A 20,474-nucleotide genomic window follows, 5' to 3' on the forward strand; every position below is an offset into this window, starting at 1 on the left:
TGAACAGTAGCTCAGAGGCATCTGACATAAACCCTAGCACAGTGTCTGGTTTATAATGAGTCCTCCGCCACTGTTCATCCCTATCCCACCCCCCCCTTGAATTTCCACATTCTCACCTTGAAAAGTTCATTTTCTTTCCAACAGCAAAGGTTCCAATTAATACTCATTTCCAGTATAACTGACTCAACATTAATGACAGAACAACTGGAATTATAATTTGCAAATGTCTGGGCACTATATGATGCTGACATCAATAATTATAATTAAGGAAGCGAGAAGTGGGAGTTTCTCTATTCAATAAGGACTTCTAGTCATTAAAATAAAAAACAGTTCGGGAAATTGCAATTCGAAGGGCTGATTGCAACTAATGCTCCAGCTGAAAAGCTTGGGGAAGTCTTCATAGAAGGAGAGTTTTTATACATTACTTCATTAATTCAGTACACATCTCGTGTGTACCTCTTGTTATGTTCCAGGAGCTGCCGTGGACACAAGGATGAGAGGTACAGCCCCTACCTTACACATAACTACACTATCTATGAAGCAAGGGAGATGAGAAGCACCAATAATGATATGCTAAGCACTTGTATTTTTCCTCTTTTAATCTTAACACTACACCTATGAGTCAGATACTATCATCATCCCCTCCACAGATGAGGAAGCCCACGAGAAATTAAACAACTTTCCCAAGGTCCCATAACTGGAAATTAGCACAGCCAGGATTTATCCCATAAGACTTGGGAACCTCTGCTTGTTACACCATTCAGTACTGGGCGCCTGGGGAGGAAGGGGGGGCGGGGTATGGTGGTGGCAGTGAAACAATTTATGGCTGGTAAGTCAGGAAAGGCTTCATGAAGGAGGCAGAGTCCAAAAGAGCACCTTGAAGAAAATATGGGAGTATAAAGAGTCCCGGTAGCAAAGCTGGGGCATGTTCCAGAAAGAGGGTATTGTATTCACCTGGGACATGGCCAAAAATTCTGCACCCTAAGCTATATCATAAAGTGAACTTTACTCTCTCCCTTGCCCTAATTTTCTTAGCATTTGAAAATGTTTTTCACAAGATAAAATAGGGAAATATAAAGGCTAATATCAAGATGTCCACTGTGAGAGTTGACTACATAGTAATTTAGTGTTCCTTCCCTGAGACAGAGAGGAAGACATTCTAGAATTGGCACAATTTCTTTTTCTCCCTAATTACAATAAACATGCAGTGATGCACAACTCATTGCAAAGAAAGTGAGTGGGATTGTAACACGATTCCCTTTTCAGAATGTCACAGATCCTAAAAATACCTCTGTTCAAAGAACACATTTACTCAGGCAAGAAAGAAACCGATTGTTCAACAAACTTGGTGTTTAATAAACAAACACTTATGGAGCACATTATGCACAAGATGCTTTGGTAGGCACTATTCATCACGGGTTAGCCAAATGCCATCCCTGTTCTACAAGGAAGACATTCTAGAAGCAACGTGTAATGCGTGGAACAAGTGCTCAGGGAACGGCTAGCTCTTCTGTGAATGTGACAGGAAGCATGGTCAGAGAGGACTTCACAAATGAGGTGACATTTGACTTCAAAGCTAGGGCATCAGCTGGTGCTGAAGGGGAAAGGTGCGGTATGGGTTGGTGCAGATGTCCAGCGAACATGAGCAAAGGCTGAGAAACGCTTAGCGACAGTGAGTGGATGGGGGGACAGCAGTATGGGGAGCCTGGTGGCAAGGCGGGGAGAGATGAGGCTAAAAGGTGAGCCAGGATCAAAGGGTGTGATGCTGGAGGAGAAGAAGGGGAGGCTGGGAAAAGAGGGGCGGGTCTCCTCCATGGATCCAGTGCTCACCGTGTGCAGGTACCCGGCTGAAAGCTCTGTAGGCATGGTTACCTCACTCAGTGCTTGCCCCGCACCACGAAGGCAGGTCAATGGCTCCCTTTTACATAGGACACTCCAAGTTTGGTGCTTTGCTCAAGGTAACACGGCCAGTGCCGGGACTACCTCATTCCATTGCTAATGCTCTTAACCACCCTTCTGAGAGGCATTTCAGGAGGACTCCTCTGGTGGCAGTGAGGATGATGGTCACAGTGCAGACAGAGCTGGGGCAAGGACACCAAAAAGGGGTGACCAAAATCCCCCAGATGGGAATCCGTGAGCGTCCTGCATTCCTGCAGTGGTGATAGAGGGCTGGGGAGAGGGATGGGTTCCAGGGAGAATCCAAGCGCAAAGGAGGCAAATGAGAACAAAAAACAGGAAGGAAGGAAGAAGCTGAATTCCCAAGGAGAAATGGGAGTGGGAAAGACAATGAATTCGTTATGAACGATGCTAATCTGAGATGCCTGCAGGTCATTCATGCAAATGTGGTCTGAAAATGGAGATGAGTCTATAATTTAGGAATGAGGGCAAGGCAAAAATACTCTGTTTGAGAGGTCTCGAGATAAGATCAGACATACATGAGGGAGCCATAGTGAATAATAGCATTTAACATGTGGGGAAAAGGAAGGCGAAACAGCTCAGGAGGCTGAGACTGGAACAAAATCTGGCAGAGAGCCACCAGGGGAGCCGCTCCAGCCAGGTGGGAGGGGTCACTGGTGTCAAGTGCCACCAAAAGCCCCTCAGAATAAGAACGGTAGCTGAATTTGACCTTCAGAGAGCCATTTCCTTAGCAGCAGACCAGATGCCAGACTACCGAGGTTTCAGGGAGGAAGAACAGAAGAGGTGCTTGGAGCTAGTGAAGATGACCTTCCAAAGAAATCAGCTAAGGAGGAAAAAAAAATAAGCTTTTCTGGAAGGTGTAGAAAGGAAGAGTTCTTGCTATGTGTTTGTTCTTGTTTTTGAAAACATCTGTGAGATTTTGGAGACTGAAATATGACCGTACGTTAAAGAGAAGGAGCCTCTGGAAGGAACTGCGGATGGAAGGTGGGGGCAGAGGTAATGGTGACAAGTCGTGAAGCCAGCTCCCAGAGGCAAATGTTGGAGTCCCTGCTATGTGCAAGGTGCTGTGCTAGCCCTGAGTATCCCGAAATAAAGAGCTCCAAGTTCAGGAGGGAAATCAGACCATTCACATCCTGCCCATGATAATGTGATGCCACCAACTGCAGGAAGGGGCCCCTGGGGGGAGCGCCACGGGGCTCCCTTAAGAGTTGACAGCTGAGCTGTGGATGGAAAGGTGGTCAGTGATTGGCTGGCCGTGCAGGGGTGCCCAAGAGGAGGAAGGAGCATGAATGGGAATGCACAGGGGAGTAACTGACCAAAGGGACCAGAAACAGGAAGCACAGCAGAGCATACAAAAGAAACCAAACTGGTAAGAGAGGAGGCTCAGGAGGCAGGCAGTGGCCAGATCATAAAAGGGCCCTGCCAGGGAGCTCAGATCCAGCTTCTAAAGCACTAGAAAGTCACAGAAATATTTTAAGCAGGGCAGTGACATTAATCAGATATGCTTTGAAGGGAAATTCCTCAGACTACAGGAAGAAGGACAACAGGAGACAGGATGAGGGTCTGAGCCAAGCCAGGGAAGGTGCGGGCGGAGGGGAAGGGACAAGTCGAAGAATGATGTCAGAAACAGACTCAGACTGACAGTTTGGGGGACTTGTTAGATTTGGAAAGGAACGGGGAGACTTCTCTAAGCAAAGAGGAAGAGAGATGAGAGTAAAGTAAAAAAGTCCAACCTGTTTATAGTAATCCACGTAGGTGATCTCAGTGCCGTCCTGCTTCCGAAAGGTGTGTGTGGGCTTCACCGACCAGTCAATGTCATCGATGCGATAGGTTTTGTTATTGTATCTGGGAAATGCAAGGAATCTTTAAATGTTTTTCCCAAATCATACAAGACAAAGTGGCTATTTCACTACAGTTATAATTCAAAGTATTAGACTCCAGAATTTCCGAAATTACAACAGTAATACACAAATAGTCATTTTTTTAACGATCAGCTTTTATCTGAGAAGAGCATTCATTAACTCTTCAGTATACAGGAAAACCTCCACATTCCAACAAAACTGGTGAGAAAGTCATTAGACCACAATCTTTCTCACTGAGAGACACTCTAACTTCACTATAAATTACTCTTCTATGTTCAAAGGCTGAAGCATTGCTCAAAACTTTCCCATCAGCTTCTGGTGTCATTCAGAGTTTTTCAGCTCCCAGATAGTTGTTCTGATAAAAAGCACCCAAACAAGGGGCGCCTGGGTGGTTCAGTCGGTTAACCGTTCAACTCTTGATCGTGGCTCAGGTCATGATCTCAGGGTCCTGGGATCGAGCCCCACATCAGGCTCTGCGCTCAGTGGAGAGTCCGCTTGGGGATTCTCTCTCTCCATGTCCCTCTCCCTGTCCCCCTGTCCCACCCCGGGTCTTTCTCTCTCAAATGAATAAATAAATCTTAAAAAAGAAAGAAAGAAAGAAAAGCACCCAAAGAAGGCTGACCAACCATGCAATCTGAGTATCCCACTTAATCTACCATCTGGGGCTGACCCTTAGTGAAACTGCAAAGTAGGCTGGATAAAATCATTCTAAGCTCTATTTCCCCTACGGCACTGTGTGACCTGCAATATTCTCACACGCTGCCCCAGCCTTGGGACAGAAACCTCCTTGTCAGGTTTCTCCTAGGTTCTTGGTACTTTGCAAGGTTACTTTGGAATAGTGTGATATGCTAATTCATGACAATCAGGACAGGAGGATAAGAGGGTGGCCTTCTCATCCAGGATAGTACGGAATTCAACCAGTCCCACCTCCCTGCTGTATAACCCAGAAAAACAACTTTAAGTGGAAATTCCAAACCAGATTAGGAGAAGGCTAGCATGTCCTCTAAAAGAACTATCTGTGGACTAGCAGCAGTACATGGTGAGCTTTCTGGTACTCAGGAAGTAACCTAATTTGTGTTTAATTCAGTTCAATGTGCACTGTGGGCAAATTATATATAGACAAGTCTAGGGACTGGAAAGGTCTCAGCCTTAAAGATCTCATACTCTACAGATAAGAGGAGCCGTGGACCTAATGTTCTCTCCTGTGATGTAATAAAACAATATAAAATGGCTATAAAGAGGTGGCTGTGAGCAACGTGCTATCGGAACGGCACAGGGGAGGGAACTGAGCACTTCCAACTGAGTGGACAGGTGAAGGCTCCAGAAAAGCAGTAAGGTTTGAGCTGGATTTTGTCAAACAGAAATTTAAAAGTCAGAATTCGGGGTGGAAAATCCAGACAGAGGCACTGAAGCAGCAAAGTGCAAACTACTGGGGGTGGGGGAGGGGTGCAGCAAGAGATAATGCAGGACCGTGTCAGGTGGTGGAGGGTCCCCGAAGGCCACTCCTGGAAGTCTGAACTCTAGTCAACAGAGAACGGCCAGGTCTAAACAGGTGAGTAAACAGATCAGATCTGTGCTCAGGACAACGCCCCGATGCTATTCCTGTTCCCAAAGAGCATAAAGAATGCATTCCCTAGGGAAAAGTTTTTAAAAATGCACGCTTTTACCTTGTTAGGACAATGAGCCCAAGCAGCTGTTTTTCACACGTCTGGGTAAAGCAGGACATACCAGTTTCCTGGCAGATACCAGTCATGAATTCTAGAACAGTCTCATTCCGGAGTATTTTATAACTCACATCAGCAGTAAATAGGAGCCTGCTTTCAAACTGTGACACAGAAATTGCAAACCCAGGCCAAAGGGACAACCTTCAAATAAGCAAATATTTAAAAATACATATTTTAAATGTCATGTCATAAAACAATCATTATTTTTACATGCTGATTTTACATTCTAATTTTCTAGATTTTATGAAACAATTTTCCTTTAGTCTGATTTCTTCCACTTGCTGATTAAAACTTCACTTATTTCCAGCTGGAGTACCTTTACACATGCATTTACGATAAACACATTCCCACAGAGCAGCACGTGTCCACCCGGGGAACTACTGACATTGTGTAGGTACTTAACGTGCACTCCAGGTCGTTCTCTGTCAGGAGCTATGCTGCGCCTTGTAGGACGTCTGGCAGCACCCCCGGCCTCTACCCCCAGATGCTAGTGGCAGCCTCCAAGCTGTGACCACCAGAAATACTTACAGACCCTGTCAAATGTGCCCTAGGGGGGCAAAAGTGCCCTTGGTGGAGAATCACAGCTGTAAGATTGATATGTTTATACAGTGAACTATCCCAGCAGGAAAACCTCTAGGTTCAGAAAAGCACACAGACTCAATGGTGTAGACAGTGTAGAGACTTCACGAGAGTAAGAAATAATCTAAATGGTATCATGTACAAACACACAAGGGAAACCGTAGCAGAGGCTACAGCCCCTTTTCACATTTAGGGCTATCATGGACTGAAGCCGTGCGTAAGAAACACTTTCAGTTCATTTTGTGGACTTCATTCACGATGCTACTGAGCCAGCCTTTAGGACAAGCATATGCACTGGCGTCCAGTCCAGCTCACAAGAACTTCTCATCTAGGTCAGGGGATGAGGGACGAAGATGAACAGGATGCTTTATGCAGACCACTGTGACACACTCACTTACCATATGGAAACCCTACCATTTTTCCCCTACCTGGCAGAAGGCTGAACAGCCTGCCCCCTCGTTTTCTATCTTTTATGCACTCCTTCCTTTGTTTACATATCTGTCTTTGGGTTACCAATTGCCTCTCCTGTCTTTAGCTTGACCACATATTTTGGAGAGCTAACAACCCATCCTAGACACAGCTGATGGCTTTCCCTGAAGCATCTACTTCCCATTTAGAGTGGAAATTCCAGTTTCATTTAGCTGACTTGTTTGTCTGGCCTCTGCTTATCCAACATCAACCATCTTTGGCTGTGCTAATTTCCTGTCAGCAAGAAAACAGAGTTTCAACTATGTGGTATAACATCATCCTGCTTATTCTGCTTTCATTATTACTTGTCACACACAGAAAACGCAGTTTCTGAATTCCTTCTAGGATTTATGATAATGAGCTAGCACACTAATAGAAGAAAACAGGCTGCTAGCTTCACACTGACGTTCTCCATTCTATAAAAAACTCGAAAATTAAAAAAATCCATTATTTTTCATAACAGAGGCTCTCATAGGAGGCATAATGGTATAAGATTGCATTGTAAATTATGTTCTTCACATTATAACAATTTCAGAGTAACAGAAAATATAAATAAACGTACTTGTGCTGGGGAATTTCCACTGGTTCAGAAGGTTTATAGAAGTTCCGTCCAATTTGGTACATAGCCAACTTTTTTAAGATCCTACAAGTATACATTTTTTTTTTAAATCTTTGGTCAACATCAGGTAATAACAGTGTAATTCTAAGTTTGTCCCCATGCTGAACATCTGATAAAAATATGTCGAAACTATAGAACTCTCATTCTTTTAGCACTGGAAGGTTTAGATGCTAAATATACATATGAATGTATACATAAGAATTATGACTTTTCTATTCAAGAACGATACAACTGAAATTATTTTTGTCTGTTTGCACTTAACTGCAATGATAAATACGTGGTCACAATATGACTGTGGTTGTCACATTCTGGTTAGCATGGATGGGGTGAGGCAAGCCATGGTTGAAGGTTCTTCTGGCCTCTTCCCTATTTTGAGATGGGGAGGCTTTTTCTAATGAGGCTCCATAGCATGGCTGCCTCTTCAGCAACTAATCCTGGCCACCTCTGGAACTGGACACATCACTGATCAGAGGCTGCCCACTGCATGAGGGAAGTGCAAGCATTTCAAGTCAGGAAACACAGATAACAACCACATGATTTTGGTTACCAAATGTCATTGAGCCTCAGCCTCCATCTGATGATGTTGAATATGATCTAAAGCTACTTAGCAAGACTTCTGACTAGAATTAAGAAATAACGTATCTGGGGGTGGGGGTGGATTCCTTTTATGTGTCCTACCGAGCAAAACCCAAACCCCCTGTCCTCCTCCTGTGCAGAGGCCGTTATTGAGGAAAGGGCTGGTGTCGAAAGTTTATTATCATCTTGCTGGTCCACACTAGTAGTGTGGAAAATACTGGTTTACAAGCCTCTGTGTTCCCACTGGTCATCGGGGAAGCGTGCTAAAAATGTGGATTTCAGGCCCCACTCTTGAAATTCTCTTTACTAGGTCCAGTGAGGGGCTAGGAAATCTGCATTTATGGAGTTCCACCCAACAACCCCCGAGATAATCCTGAGGCGAGTGATCCCCACATCAGTCTGAAGGACACTGGACAGTGTAGTCACAACCTTCCTTCTGCCCCAGGGGTTCATGTGGCAGGGGGCTGAGGGTGGGGGGTGAGAGCAAAGAGCAGCTGGTGAGGCTAGAAGAATAACAAATCTTTCAGCTGACCAACCCAGACATACCTGATTTTTCAGTCTGGGTGGAGGGTGGGAGAGGGTACAGAAAAAGAAGAGAAAGAAAAGGCAGCCCCGCCCCACTCCCCCCACCCCTGCTACCACTGAGACAGCACAACCCTTGAGTTCTTTGTCCCAACTAACTCAGAGAGCACTGGATGACGAGGCAGATGCCGGTGAGAGGCTGTGAGGGACTGCGGGGCACATCACCGCACAACTACGTGAAAGCACGGGGAAACTGCCCTGCAGACAACACAGCTGCGGGCACATGGCCCACAAGATGGCCGAGGCTTGTCATACCCAGGCCCTGTACTGAACGGCATGGCTAGCCTCAATGAAAGAGACGTGTGAGGTTCCTCACTTTCTGAAGATGATATTGAGGACCTGGATGCACACGGGGGAACTTGCTGGCAGCTCCCTTGTCAGAGTGATAGTCATCTTTACAGTATTGCCTCTCGAAGTTTCACTTGACAGTTCTGTGACCTGGGAAAAGAGGTACTTAATGTGCACTCTAGATTTATCCTCAAGTGTGAAGAGCTAGAGATGATACAGCCATCACAATTTAATATGCATTAACAAAACAAAACTGCAGGTGTTAGTATGTAATAATCTAATCACATTACACTTGGAGGGTCTTCCTATCTTGCTAATCCTAGAAAAGTAATACATCTCTCTCCTAACTTCTTTCTTTCCTTTTTTTTTTTTTTTTTTAGGATTTTATTTATTTATTTGAGAGATAAAGGTGAGCGAGAGACAGAGTGCAAGCAGGGGGAGCGGCAGAGGCAGAGAGAAGCAGGCTCCCCGAGGCTCGATCCCAGAACTCTGGGATCATGACCTGAGCCCAAGGCAGACATCTAACCTACTGAGCCATCCAGGAGCCTCTCTCTTCTCTAACTTCTTAATGGAGAATCAAAATCAGATTTAGGGAAAAGAGACTTGATCCAAAGATAAAGTGTTTCTTGACCTTATTTAGCTAAGGGGGGGGGGGGCAGGTCACAAATTACTTTGAGAGTCTGATAAAAAGTTATAGGCATTATCCCAAGAAAACTTCACATACATATATAACACAATGATTTACCCATTTTCAGGGGGTTCATGGACACCCAGAAGCCTATCAGCCTATTCCAGAGGACAGCTTCTCAAAAGTTTATTCATAAAGAGAAAAGCAGAGGGGTGCCCGGGTAGCTCAGCTGGTTAAGCATCTAACTCTTGATTTTGACTCAGGTCATGATCTCAGGGTCCTGGGATGGAGCCCCGAGAAGGACTCCATCCTCAGCGGGGAGTCTGCTTGAGGAATCTCTCTCCCTCTCCCTCTGCCCCTCCCCCACTCGCACAGGGGTCACACTCTCTTTTCTGTCAAATAAATCCTCCTAAAAAAAAACAGAAAAGCAGAGAAGAGAGGAAGGAAGGTAAGGAGAGGGGATTTGCAAGAGGGCAAGTAAATGCGGGGAAAGTGGGGAGAAATCAGTAGACATTAAAACAGATAGGAAATCTGTTTTATTAATTTTTGAATGGTCTAGAGAAATTCGTAGGTTTCTTATAATCTGGAACAATGTTCTAAAAATAGAATGAATGCATGAATAGGTTTCTATACCAGCTCCCCAATGAAATTTGAAGCTTGTTAGATCAGACAGGACTTGGTACAGGCTTTTGGAATAATCAAGAGTGATCAAATCAGACAATAAAAATCAATGACCAAGGATTTTTCAGAAGGGTAAGGAATCAGAAGAGGCCAGTTCATTAGCAAGTATTTATGTATTTCATCCCTACTTTCTGTAGTTAAAGTGTAATTGTAATCACTTTCAGTTTGAACCAAAAATGTAGGGCAGGAATGGCTCATTGCATGGAAACAGAGAGAAATGTGTCCTTCCACAAAGTGATTTCTTACTCAAATTGTGAGAAATTCAGAGCCGCAACTTCCATTCCTTCCTGGCTAAACCTGAACGATCAGAATTTTCTAAGATACGCCCCTTGCCTTCTATCATTGTGCCTTTGCTTTCCCGTCCTCTTGTCTAGGAATCCCTCCTCTCCCCATCATCCCCTTCATTGACCCAAATCCTACCCAAGGAGCCTGTATCAGCTCCCACTGAAGTATTCTGCTGGGCAGGATCTTTCCTTTCGTCAAGCTCTGTATGACGACCTTGGACAAGATACTTAATCTCTAAGGCTCCAGGGGTGATGAGAGAATTAAGTGAGATCACACCTATAAAGAGCCTGGTAGAGTAGGGTATTCAAGAAATGTAATCTTGTGCTGTATTCATTGGTAAATAACTCTGCACTGTATTTAGTCGTAAATAACTTTAGTACTGAGTTGAAATGTTTTGACAAAAGCCTTGTTTCTTCCATGATGTCAGCACCCTCGCAGTCAACCGCAGGCTCTTTGTAAGTGCAGAATGAATGCGTACGAGTGGCAGCTAAATGTGACCAGTGAGGGCAAGCCACGTGGTGGCCACAGATACACAGACGGGGTCTACAAGACAGTAGAAGGCCAGGAAACAGCAGAATAGGACTTCTAGAACTGCACTTTGGGGGGCTGCGAACAATGCATTAGTGGAGGGGCTTTCTCAATAACAATAAGGATCCTACAAAGTGTGTAGAGGATGGACGGGAGTGCAGGATTAAGCCTAAGTCGATACTAAGACCAGAATAAAAAGATGAGCATAGTAAAATGTTTGTTGGGACACTATTTCTTTTTACTATTTCTATCTCACCGTCACTGGGTAGGAAGGACATGTGTTCACAAGGTATAAGACAATACTCTTGTAGAAACCTAGTATCACCTGCGTCTGGGAAATAAAGTCAACAGGCCTGATTTGTCTCACTACATTTTGTTTTGTTTGTTTTTAAAGATTTAATTTTTTATTTATTCGAGAGAGAGAGAACATGCAGAGAAGAAGCAAGTTCTCTGCTGAGCAGGGAGCCCGATGCGGGGCTCGATCCCAGGACCTGGGATCACGACCTGAGCCGAAGGCAGAAGCTTAACCGACTGAGCCACCCAGGCGCCCCATTATCTGACTGGGTTTTTACAATCTCTTTGCTCTTTACTCACCTGCCTCTTCATTAGATTCCATCCCTAAGGTCATACTACATGCTCATTTTGAATGAGAAGCAAATAATACGCTTATTCTGAGCATCTGTAAAGTAAAATTTCTCCATTTTGGTTAGGTACAATTGAAGTAAGCTGGACCACTCAAGGGGGTATAAAATATTAACATATTTCATTTACTGTTACTGCAGATGTATCTACAAGCACAAGATGATCTTTAATGATAACAATACACCTGAAATATAGCATTTAAGTATGAGAGATACAATATTAGCATGCTATCGATGACTGGTCATTGGACACAATACTGAAGGATCAATAAGGACTTATGATGAATTAAAATGTTTCTAAATTTACAGATCCAGATTTTCCAAGCCCCTAAATTTAAGCTTATGGTATAATTTTTAAATTCCATATCCAGAGAAAATAATCACTCAAGCGGCTCCTATAAATCTCAGGCTCTCATAAAAAGATAAAGGCCCCAAGGGTGCTCAGAAATGCATTTCTTGAGGAAATTCACAGGGATTTATGTGGAGTCCAGAAATTTAAATTTATGCCTTGGTACCATCCTGTCCAAAATATTGAACTAGAGGATTAAGCTTTCTCAGGGATAGAAGCATAAAGTTTTAATTCAATGCTCTATTTTAATTTTTTATAAAGAAACTGGTTCTTTTTTCCTTGTAGTAATTTAATACTGCCTTAGAACAAAGCATGTGATAAAAACATCAATAACAGTATCTTTATTTTAGGATTGAAAATTTGAGGGTATAAAAACATGGATAAAGGCATATGAATCATGCAACTGCCATACTCAGTGATCACACCACTAAAAAATATCCTTAGGATTGATATCAATAACTCATATTTCATGTGATGAAAGGAATGACAGTTTTTGAATCAGAGATTGATCTGAAGTTATTTGGACACACAGGTACAACTGTGCAGGAGCAAAAGAAAAGGAGAGCAAATTTAAGGCTCTGAAGCCATACGCTAAATGGTGTTTCTTAAAGTCTTGCCTATTTTGGAAAAGTTTAAAAAAGATGCCTATTTCAAGGACACTTTGCCTTAAAAAAAAAAAAAGTAGCAGTTGAAAAAGCAGTGTTTGTATTACAGCTCTTATTTTTAAGATGCCACATCATCAGCTTCCTAATTAAGAAATCAATTACTGATGAGGTCTTAATTAGGAAGTCTTTCTGCTCTCAGGCATGGAAACAGGAAAGAGTAAAGGAGTGAGACACTCATTCCAACTGTTACGACAATAAGCTAACCTCTTAACTATACACGAATGAGTGTAAGTATATACATGTGTGTGCAGGCATAAAAATTAACCATACTGTACCTTTTCTTCCAGTTTTTGTGAGAGAAAAAGGATGACGCCATCAAATGCTTTTGCTTTGTTGGAAAGTTCCTTATGACTATAAAGCAAAGCAATTCTCAGCCTTCTAGATTCTATATCTGGGACATATGCCACATGATACTGGTAGAGCTGCCAGTCCTGGGGCAAGTCTAATCTAAAGAGATTTGTGACCAGTTTCACAGGTACTCCACTGGAACCTGAGAAGACAAATAAAAAAAACATTTTTTAACCAAAATAAAATCACACCATGTTAATATTAATCACATCATTTGAAGTTTTTTTGGTTTTTTTTTTAAGATTTTATTTATTTGCGAGAGAGAGAATGAGAGACAGCATGAGAGGGAGGAGGATCAGAGGGAGAAGCAGACTCCCTGCTGAGCAGGGAGCCTGATGCGGGACTCGATCCCGGGACTCCAGGATCATGACCCGAGCCGAAGTCAGTCGCCCAACCAACTGAGCCACCCAGGCGCCCCTTGAAGTGTTTATTTGCCTATGCATAGTTGTTGCTGTAAAGCAAGGATTCTCGTTCAGCGACACAAGACAGGCTCTAATGACCTATAGCCTGATAACCTTATGGAATCCTACACACACACATTTAGGAATTAAAAAGGGGTCATGTGATCATGTGTAAAGCAGGCCTCATAGGAACATAAGAGAAGACACTGACATTCTTGTCCTTGCGAGAAGAGAAGCCTCAGAATTCAACTACCAAAGCCTGCCTTCCAGCTCTGAGTCTGTGCAATTAAAAAAATGGCTCAAGTAATATTTTCAAATGCTGCTCTTAGATTATAAAGACACTGTCCAGCTCTTACCATGAGCACAACCCCTAGCCCCTTGGAAATCCAGATAATCAAAAGTGAACCATACTTGTGAAAATTCTGAAATAGTTCAATCAGGGAAAATGGAATGCCCTCCGAAACTGAGGGGAGAACAGGGAGAGAGCAAGATGTTACACTTATCTTTCATGCATGAAAACAGACAAGGCCTCTGGGCTTGTTTGCTGCAGACACAGGGAGGCTATGTGGGCTTCCAAAAATTCCATCCCCTACAGAATTTTTTATTCACCTCTTCAAAGTCTACCAGACAAATTCAGAGGTGGCCTCGATAAACCTTTCAGTGCTCAAGATGGCATAAGCTCCCTCCAGGATAGAATCTAGGAGGGCACAAAGGAGGTACTTCTGACTTCTTGCAGGGAATCATCCAGTGTTTGTCTTACAGGAAAGACTTCTATTAAATGGGCACTATTTTGCTTCCTTTCATGAAGGAGGTGGAAACATGAGCCCCCAAGGTGGTGAGAAAGAAAAAGAGCATCGTGTGTGTTAATATTTCCTCAGTTTCTATGTATGGTAGACATCTGTTAGGAGCAAGGAATTCTTGTGCTATTTTAATTAAAGAAAAACTTTCTTTTGCTCTCCTGTATCCTGGGAAAAGGCAACATATTTTAGCTATTCATATTCATGGACAAAGAGCAGTCAGTCCAGAATGTCAGAGCTGGCAAGACCCTTGGAAATCACCTACACCAGTGTTTGCACACTGTAATCATGACCCATTAGTGCTGAAGTTAGGAAAATATATGAGATGACCCAACACATTTTATACAATGACTAGAATGCAATAGAATGGACCTGAGTGCCTTGCACATAGTAAGTGCAAGCACTGTTTCATAAAACTTTGTTTCAATTTTGTGTGTTAGTGTGTGTATGGTAGATAACAATGTATCTATTCCTTATTTTTTGCATGGTTGCAAAAAGTTTGAAGAAAATTGATCTGCATCAGGGAGTCTTTCTCAACTCTTAGGAGGGTGTCACAAAGCCTTTCAAGAATCTAATGAAAACAACAGACCTAACTTCCTGAAAATGCACATGCCCATAATTCTGGGTGCAATTTCAGGGGTGACCTTGGAAACTGGGTTAAAAATTCCAAAAATAGACTATATCTTTTTTTTTTTATAGCTGAAGTCCAGAGATGTTATTATTTCCCGTATAGGAAAAGTGTTGGAAAAGAAAGAGAGCATCTCTTTCAACCCCTACCCCAAGTGTAAGGAGAAAATCTTTTCAACAAATGTCATGTTTGGGGGAAATATTCTTACTTCTACAAATAAAGGAGAGAATTAAGGCTAAAACAACTAGTGTCTAAATAATGCCTTGAACACAACAGATATTCAATAAATGTCTTTTAAGTCAATATATAAACTTGTTTATTTTAGATCTAGAAATTAAAATTCCTTAAGCAAGATTTGGTAACATTAAAAAAGTAATACAAAGGCTACGTACCTCTTTTGCAATCTCTCACGTGGGCCAATTTCTCTCTGGTACAGACACTCAGATCTGCGAAGTCCCGTCTGATTTTCCCACCTCTTTCAATGAAAGTACATCCAGCATCACCAGAAGGTATAACATCTTCACCTAAAATGTGAAGAGAACGCCATAACATCTCATGTTTCATTCTAGTGATACTGTTTACAACTACTCTATCAAAACTGCATCTCTAACCAAAGCTCAGATTTTTGTGTCTTTAATTAAAACTGGCCCATACTGCTGAAAACAAACATGACTATACAGAAGTCTTCAACCTAAAAATTGAAAATTGTAAAGGAAGCATGGTACATTTTGTTAGAAATAACAAACCATGAGTTAATTCTACCTCGTAATATTTATGTATAGTCTGATTCTCCTCTTGGTTAAGGAGAAAAAGCCCTATCCCCTATGCCCTGCTCCACATTCATGTATGGAGGGTAGCTCTCCCCCCTTCAGCTCTTGCATAACACCCTGAAGACTCGCAGACAGACTGTCCACACCAACTTCTTTACAGATTGGGGCTGAATCTCTTACCTCTCTCAACCACGAGAAGAGAACTGCCCAGAACACTGATACTAGTTTTTGTGCTAGGTAATTCCTGTGAAAATGAAAGCCAGCATTTCACCTTGGGGCATATTACTTACTGTTAGGTTCTGGCAAATATGAAAGTAAAATCTGTTTCTGTTTAAACAAGTACAGAGATGTTGGTTTTCTGGATACAACTTTGGCACTTTGAAGATAATGTGAAAATAGGAAAAGTATAGAATATTACTACAAAGCAAGCGTAGTAGTAATATTACTATGAAGTAATAGTATGACCAATCTCTAACACTCTGACTCAACCTCTGTCCTTTGATACAACCACTGCAACTGCCTCAAAAAACACCATCATTTGCTCCAAACTGCTGCTCAGACCCTTTCAGTGGAGTCTGAGTCTCCCAGGAAAATCACAAGATTTAAAAATGTTTAAAAATTATTCTTACTAGACTATCTATATCACTCACTGCTTTTGGTTTCAAAAGATGTTGGGTGGTTTCTAAAAAAGCAATCTACCATAAGATGGTAGTTGCCAGGTGGCACCTGGGTGGTTCAGTCGGTTAAGCGTCTGCCTTCGGCTCAGGTCGTGATCCCAGGGTCCTGAGATCAAGCATGTTGGGCTCCCTGCTCAGGAGGAAGTCTGCCTCTCTCTCTCCCTTTGCCATTCCCCCTGCTTGTGCTCTCTCTCACTGGCTCCCTCTCAAATAAATAAAATCTTAAAAAAAAAAAAAGATGGTAGTTGCCAGGGGTTAGAGGGATGAGTTATTGTTTAATGAGTACAGGGCTTCAGTTTTGTAAGATAAAAAAAGTCCTAGAGATGATGGTGGTGATAGTTGCACAACAATGTGAATGTCCTTAATACCAACAGACTATACAATTGAAAATGGTTAATATGGGGCGCCTGGGTGGCTCAGTCGTTAAGCGCCTGCCTTCGGCTCAGGTCATGATCCCAGGGTTCTGGGATCGAGTCCCACATCAGGCTCCCTGCTCAGTGCAGAGCCTGCTTCTCCCTCTCCCTCTGCCATTCCCTCTGCTTGTGCTCTTCTGTCTCTCTCTCTGTCAAATAAATAAATAAATAATCTAAAAAAAAAAGAAAGAAAATGGTTAATATGGTAAATTTTATATTATGTATATTTTACTATAATTTTTAAAAATAAATAAAAGTTCCATCTCCAGCCCTTGCTAGTCACAAGAATGTGCAGCAGACATGGAATGCAAGTCCCAAGAGAAGCCGGACAAGGCTGTGGGTGATGGCAGTGGTGGTGGACCTGACGCACGGCCTCTCAGAGCAGGTGTTCTGAGAGACCACACGCACTTCTGTGAGCTCAGATCACAGCGGGTGCTTGAGGAGAGTTAGAAAAATCCCGGTGGACAATAAGAGAGCCCAGCAGATGACGGTGGAAGGCCTGATGATCCACAGAGTCTGGGAGAACCTAAGTGCTTAGAGCTTACATCACTTAACTTCATAGTCAGAGCAAGGGAGATGGCTAACAAGTTTCAGCAGTGGTTACCGGGTGATTTTTGTGTCCCCCAAATTCATATGTTGAAGATCTAACCCCTCATATCTCAGAATGTGACTATTTGGAGATGGGGTCTTTAATAAGGTAATTAAGCTAAAATGAGGTCATTTGCATGAGCCCTAATCCAATTGGACTTGTGTCCTTATAAGAAGAGATGAAGTCACAGACAAATACAGAGGGAAGACCATGTTATGACACAGGGAGAAGACAGCCATCTATAAGCCCTGGAGAGAGGCCTCAGAAGAAACCAACTCTGTGGACACCTTGATCTTGGACCTCCAGCCTTCAGAATTATGAAACACCACATTTCTATTGTTTAAGCCACCCAGTCTATGGTACTTTGTCATGGCAGCCCTAGCAAACCAGGGTACAGGGAAGGCCAACCACACTGCAATAGTGACTACTTGCGGTAGCATGTGGACACGTATCCTGAGTCCAAATCTGGATTTGCAGTGAACAGAGCTACCATCAGATGGTAGGGAAAAAAGAAGAGAGCATGGCAGCTGCGGTGCCAGGTTTCTACCACCCCTGCAGGGTGGGGCACTGACACTTCTATGTCATAAAGAATTTCTGAACATCTTTCAGAATTATTCAGTGAACAGACAAAAATCAGAAGACTGGATTCCTGGTGCCTGTGGATGCCCAACTGCCAAGCAGTATCAGCAAATTCAGTGGCAGACTGTGTTTGGGAATCCCAAAGAAACCTAACACACACAGGGGATCCTCCAAGAAGAGGTAAATGGGATACTCGAGAAATGACCCTGCTGCTGTAAAGCTTAGCAGTCACTCCTGTTCCATTCGCATGGAATGGAACGGAATGAACAGACAGAGCTGCACTTACATTTCTCAGACATCCTGCTTGTTCCCACGAAGCCACTGGTAGAGGATGCTTCATTGTTGCCAATATCAACAGATGCAGGCTAAAATGGGGGGGGGGGAAGCTTGGTTACATTTAAGTCATAAATCAAAAGGTTATCACAAAATAAGAACTGTATCATGTCCTAAGTCATCAGACTACCATGAGCTAATGATGAGGTAAAATGCTTACGAGATGATGGGAAGAGACTGCCCATTCTAGAAAAAAAGGATAAAGAGCAGCTATAGTTTTCCCCATTTATCAAACTTTAATTTTGACTGTGAGCCAGATATAGCTGTTACTCCTGGAGGTGTAAAGAGGTAGAGCTATGATTCTCATGCCCACGGGGCTCATCAGAGGGAAGGCAGTAGAGATGAACACAGACCTCATGCTTCTGCTGCCTCCAGACACGGGGTCTCCAATGTAAACACGTTTGTAGCAAGAAAATAAATTGAGCCCAGAGGACTTGGGCCACCAGCTCAGGTGATGACTCTCCTGAATAAATGGGTCCCAAATTAGTTCATGAAACAGACCAAGCGAACCCTTAATATTTCCTCTTTTCACAGTAACTACTTCTCTTTGCTCAAGAAGTATACGCTGGCCTGCTAAAAAATGCATGAAGTCAAGAGAAAACAATGACATGAAAATAAAGACACAATGACCACCGCCTACTCACTTGAGAACTTTTGGTCTAAGAGACTGCTCCAATCCTGACAGGTAGGAGTAACATCACTCAAAAGTTGCTGATTTGCCGGCCCATTTAATCTAATCTTGTCTAAGTCTAGCCAGGAGTCCTACCCACCGTGGCTGGTCAAGAAACAGCGGGTGAATCTAAACCACATCTGTGTTTGAGATTACTTATGCGAGTGTATGAATTAGTGAGACAAATCGTATCAGAGCATATGCCCTACAATGGTACAACAGTTCTTTCCAGGAGACTTAAAACCGAGTCAAGTAATTAAACACTCAGAAAGCAGAAGGGAACGACGCACTTGCCTCTGATCTTCAGTACTCTTCACCGGCCTCTTACTCGGATAACCCCCCCCCGCCCGCCCCCCAAGAAGGGAAAAAGGTGAGAAACCCTGGAAAGACCCGAAGCCGAGCGGGAAGATACCCCACTACTTCCCAGCAGAGAGGGAGAGGTAAAAGCAGAGGAAGGCGGTGTGCGTGAAGGCCACGGACGGGGAGAGAGCGAGGCCCCGTGGGCCCCGCGTCCTACACACCGAGGGCGAGGGCGAGGGCGAGGGCGAGGGCGAGGGCGGCGCCGGGGTGCGCCCGGCTCCCGCCGCGGCGCTGGGGCTGCGGGCCATGCCTCTGGCCCTCACGCGGGCGCGACCACTCATGTTCCCGAGGAGCGCAGGGGGGCTTCCAAGGCAGCGAGGCCTCAAGGAGGGTATTTTCCCCTCGGCATCCGGAGGGCGAGGCTGGGACGCCAGGTGGCGGACGGGGCCCGGCTCGGGCTCCGCGGCGGGAGACACAGCGGCGGTCCACGCGTGGGTGGAGGGGCGCGCACCGCCCGCCCGGATCCCGCGCCCCCCGGGGAGCACGTGACCGGGGGCGGGGCCCAGACTTCCCTTGGCTCTCCATCCCCCCTCCCCCATCCCCCCTCCCAATTTGGCATCGTCCAACTCCTGGGTTTTGCCCATCGTCCGTGTGTGAGCTTGCAAAAGGCTTGCTTTTCGCCTTTCGTCTTCTGTGCTCACTGGTGTGGGCAAGCACCTCTCCCTATGCGTGATAGCTACAGAACTTTCCATTAGGTGAATTGTCTGTGTACATCTGTTGCCATTTTAAGAATTGGGTTTCTCATGTTTTTTCTTTGTGATTTGGAAGAAATTTTATCCTTTTTTTTTTTTTTTAACATTGCAAATATCTACTCCCAATCTATCACTTGTTAATTTTAACTAGGAAGTCCTTTATCTAACCCAAATCCTTAATCTTGATGTAGTCAAATCTACATGGCTTGTACTTTTGGGGTCTTTTAAAAGAAAGTTGACCCTGCCTTAAGTGTACAAGGATATTATGGATATTTTCTTTTTTTTAACTTTATAAGCTTACTGTTCACATTATTATCTTTTATCCTTCAGGACTCCGCTGGAGTTTAGAATACTTTTTCTTCTTCTCAGACAAGAAAAGATAGTTATGACCCTGGTAACTGTGTGAACACATGGAAAGGGTCACTGTAAGAACAGTGTGATGACTGAGCCATTCAAATCATGTTAGCACCTTCACAGGTATGGGCAAGGGCAAGAAATTCACTTCACAAGCCCCTACAGAATGAGGCTCTTTAAAGAGTGCACTTATTTACTTTATTTTAGAGAGAGAGAGCAGGGGGAAGGGCAGAGGGAGAAAATCTCAAGCTGACTCCACAATGAGTGCAGAGCCCGACTCTGGGCTCAGTCTCACAACCCTGAGATCATGAGCTGAGCTGAAACCAAGAGTCAGAGCTTAATTGACTGAGCCATCCAGGTGCTCCCCAGAGTGAGGCTCTTTAAACCCTGTGGTGGTTTTTCAGTATATGTACAGAATCTCTGATTCTCTTCCCCTCAAAAGGCCGAGCCTAATTCTCTCCCATTAAGCAT

The 20,474-nt window shown here is 43.7% G+C and overlaps 1 protein-coding gene across 1 annotated transcript in view; it reads right to left on the reverse strand.

Annotated features, from left to right (window-relative positions):
* PIWIL4 (piwi like RNA-mediated gene silencing 4) overlaps positions 1-19,238 on the reverse strand; it is a 43,228-nt gene extending 23,990 nt beyond the window's left edge. Inside the window, exons 1-8 of the mRNA XM_035008762.1 lie at positions 19,119-19,238; positions 17,875-17,959; positions 14,959-15,084; positions 12,668-12,882; positions 8,644-8,765; positions 7,113-7,193; positions 5,447-5,644; positions 3,651-3,762 (exon numbers count right to left, since the gene is read on the reverse strand). Coding sequence (XP_034864653.1) covers positions 3,651-3,762; positions 5,447-5,644; positions 7,113-7,193; positions 8,644-8,765; positions 12,668-12,882; positions 14,959-15,084; positions 17,875-17,959; positions 19,119-19,238 — 1,059 coding nt within the window. The remainder of the gene's footprint in view (positions 1-3,650; positions 3,763-5,446; positions 5,645-7,112; positions 7,194-8,643; positions 8,766-12,667; positions 12,883-14,958; positions 15,085-17,874; positions 17,960-19,118) is intronic.
* Positions 19,239-20,474: the final 1,236 nt, after the last annotated feature.

Source organism: Mirounga leonina, unplaced genomic scaffold, assembly GCF_011800145.1.
Source record: "Mirounga leonina isolate KUSES-001 unplaced genomic scaffold, KU_Mleo_1.0 Mir_153, whole genome shotgun sequence".
NCBI classification, from domain to species: domain Eukaryota; kingdom Metazoa; phylum Chordata; class Mammalia; order Carnivora; family Phocidae; genus Mirounga; species Mirounga leonina.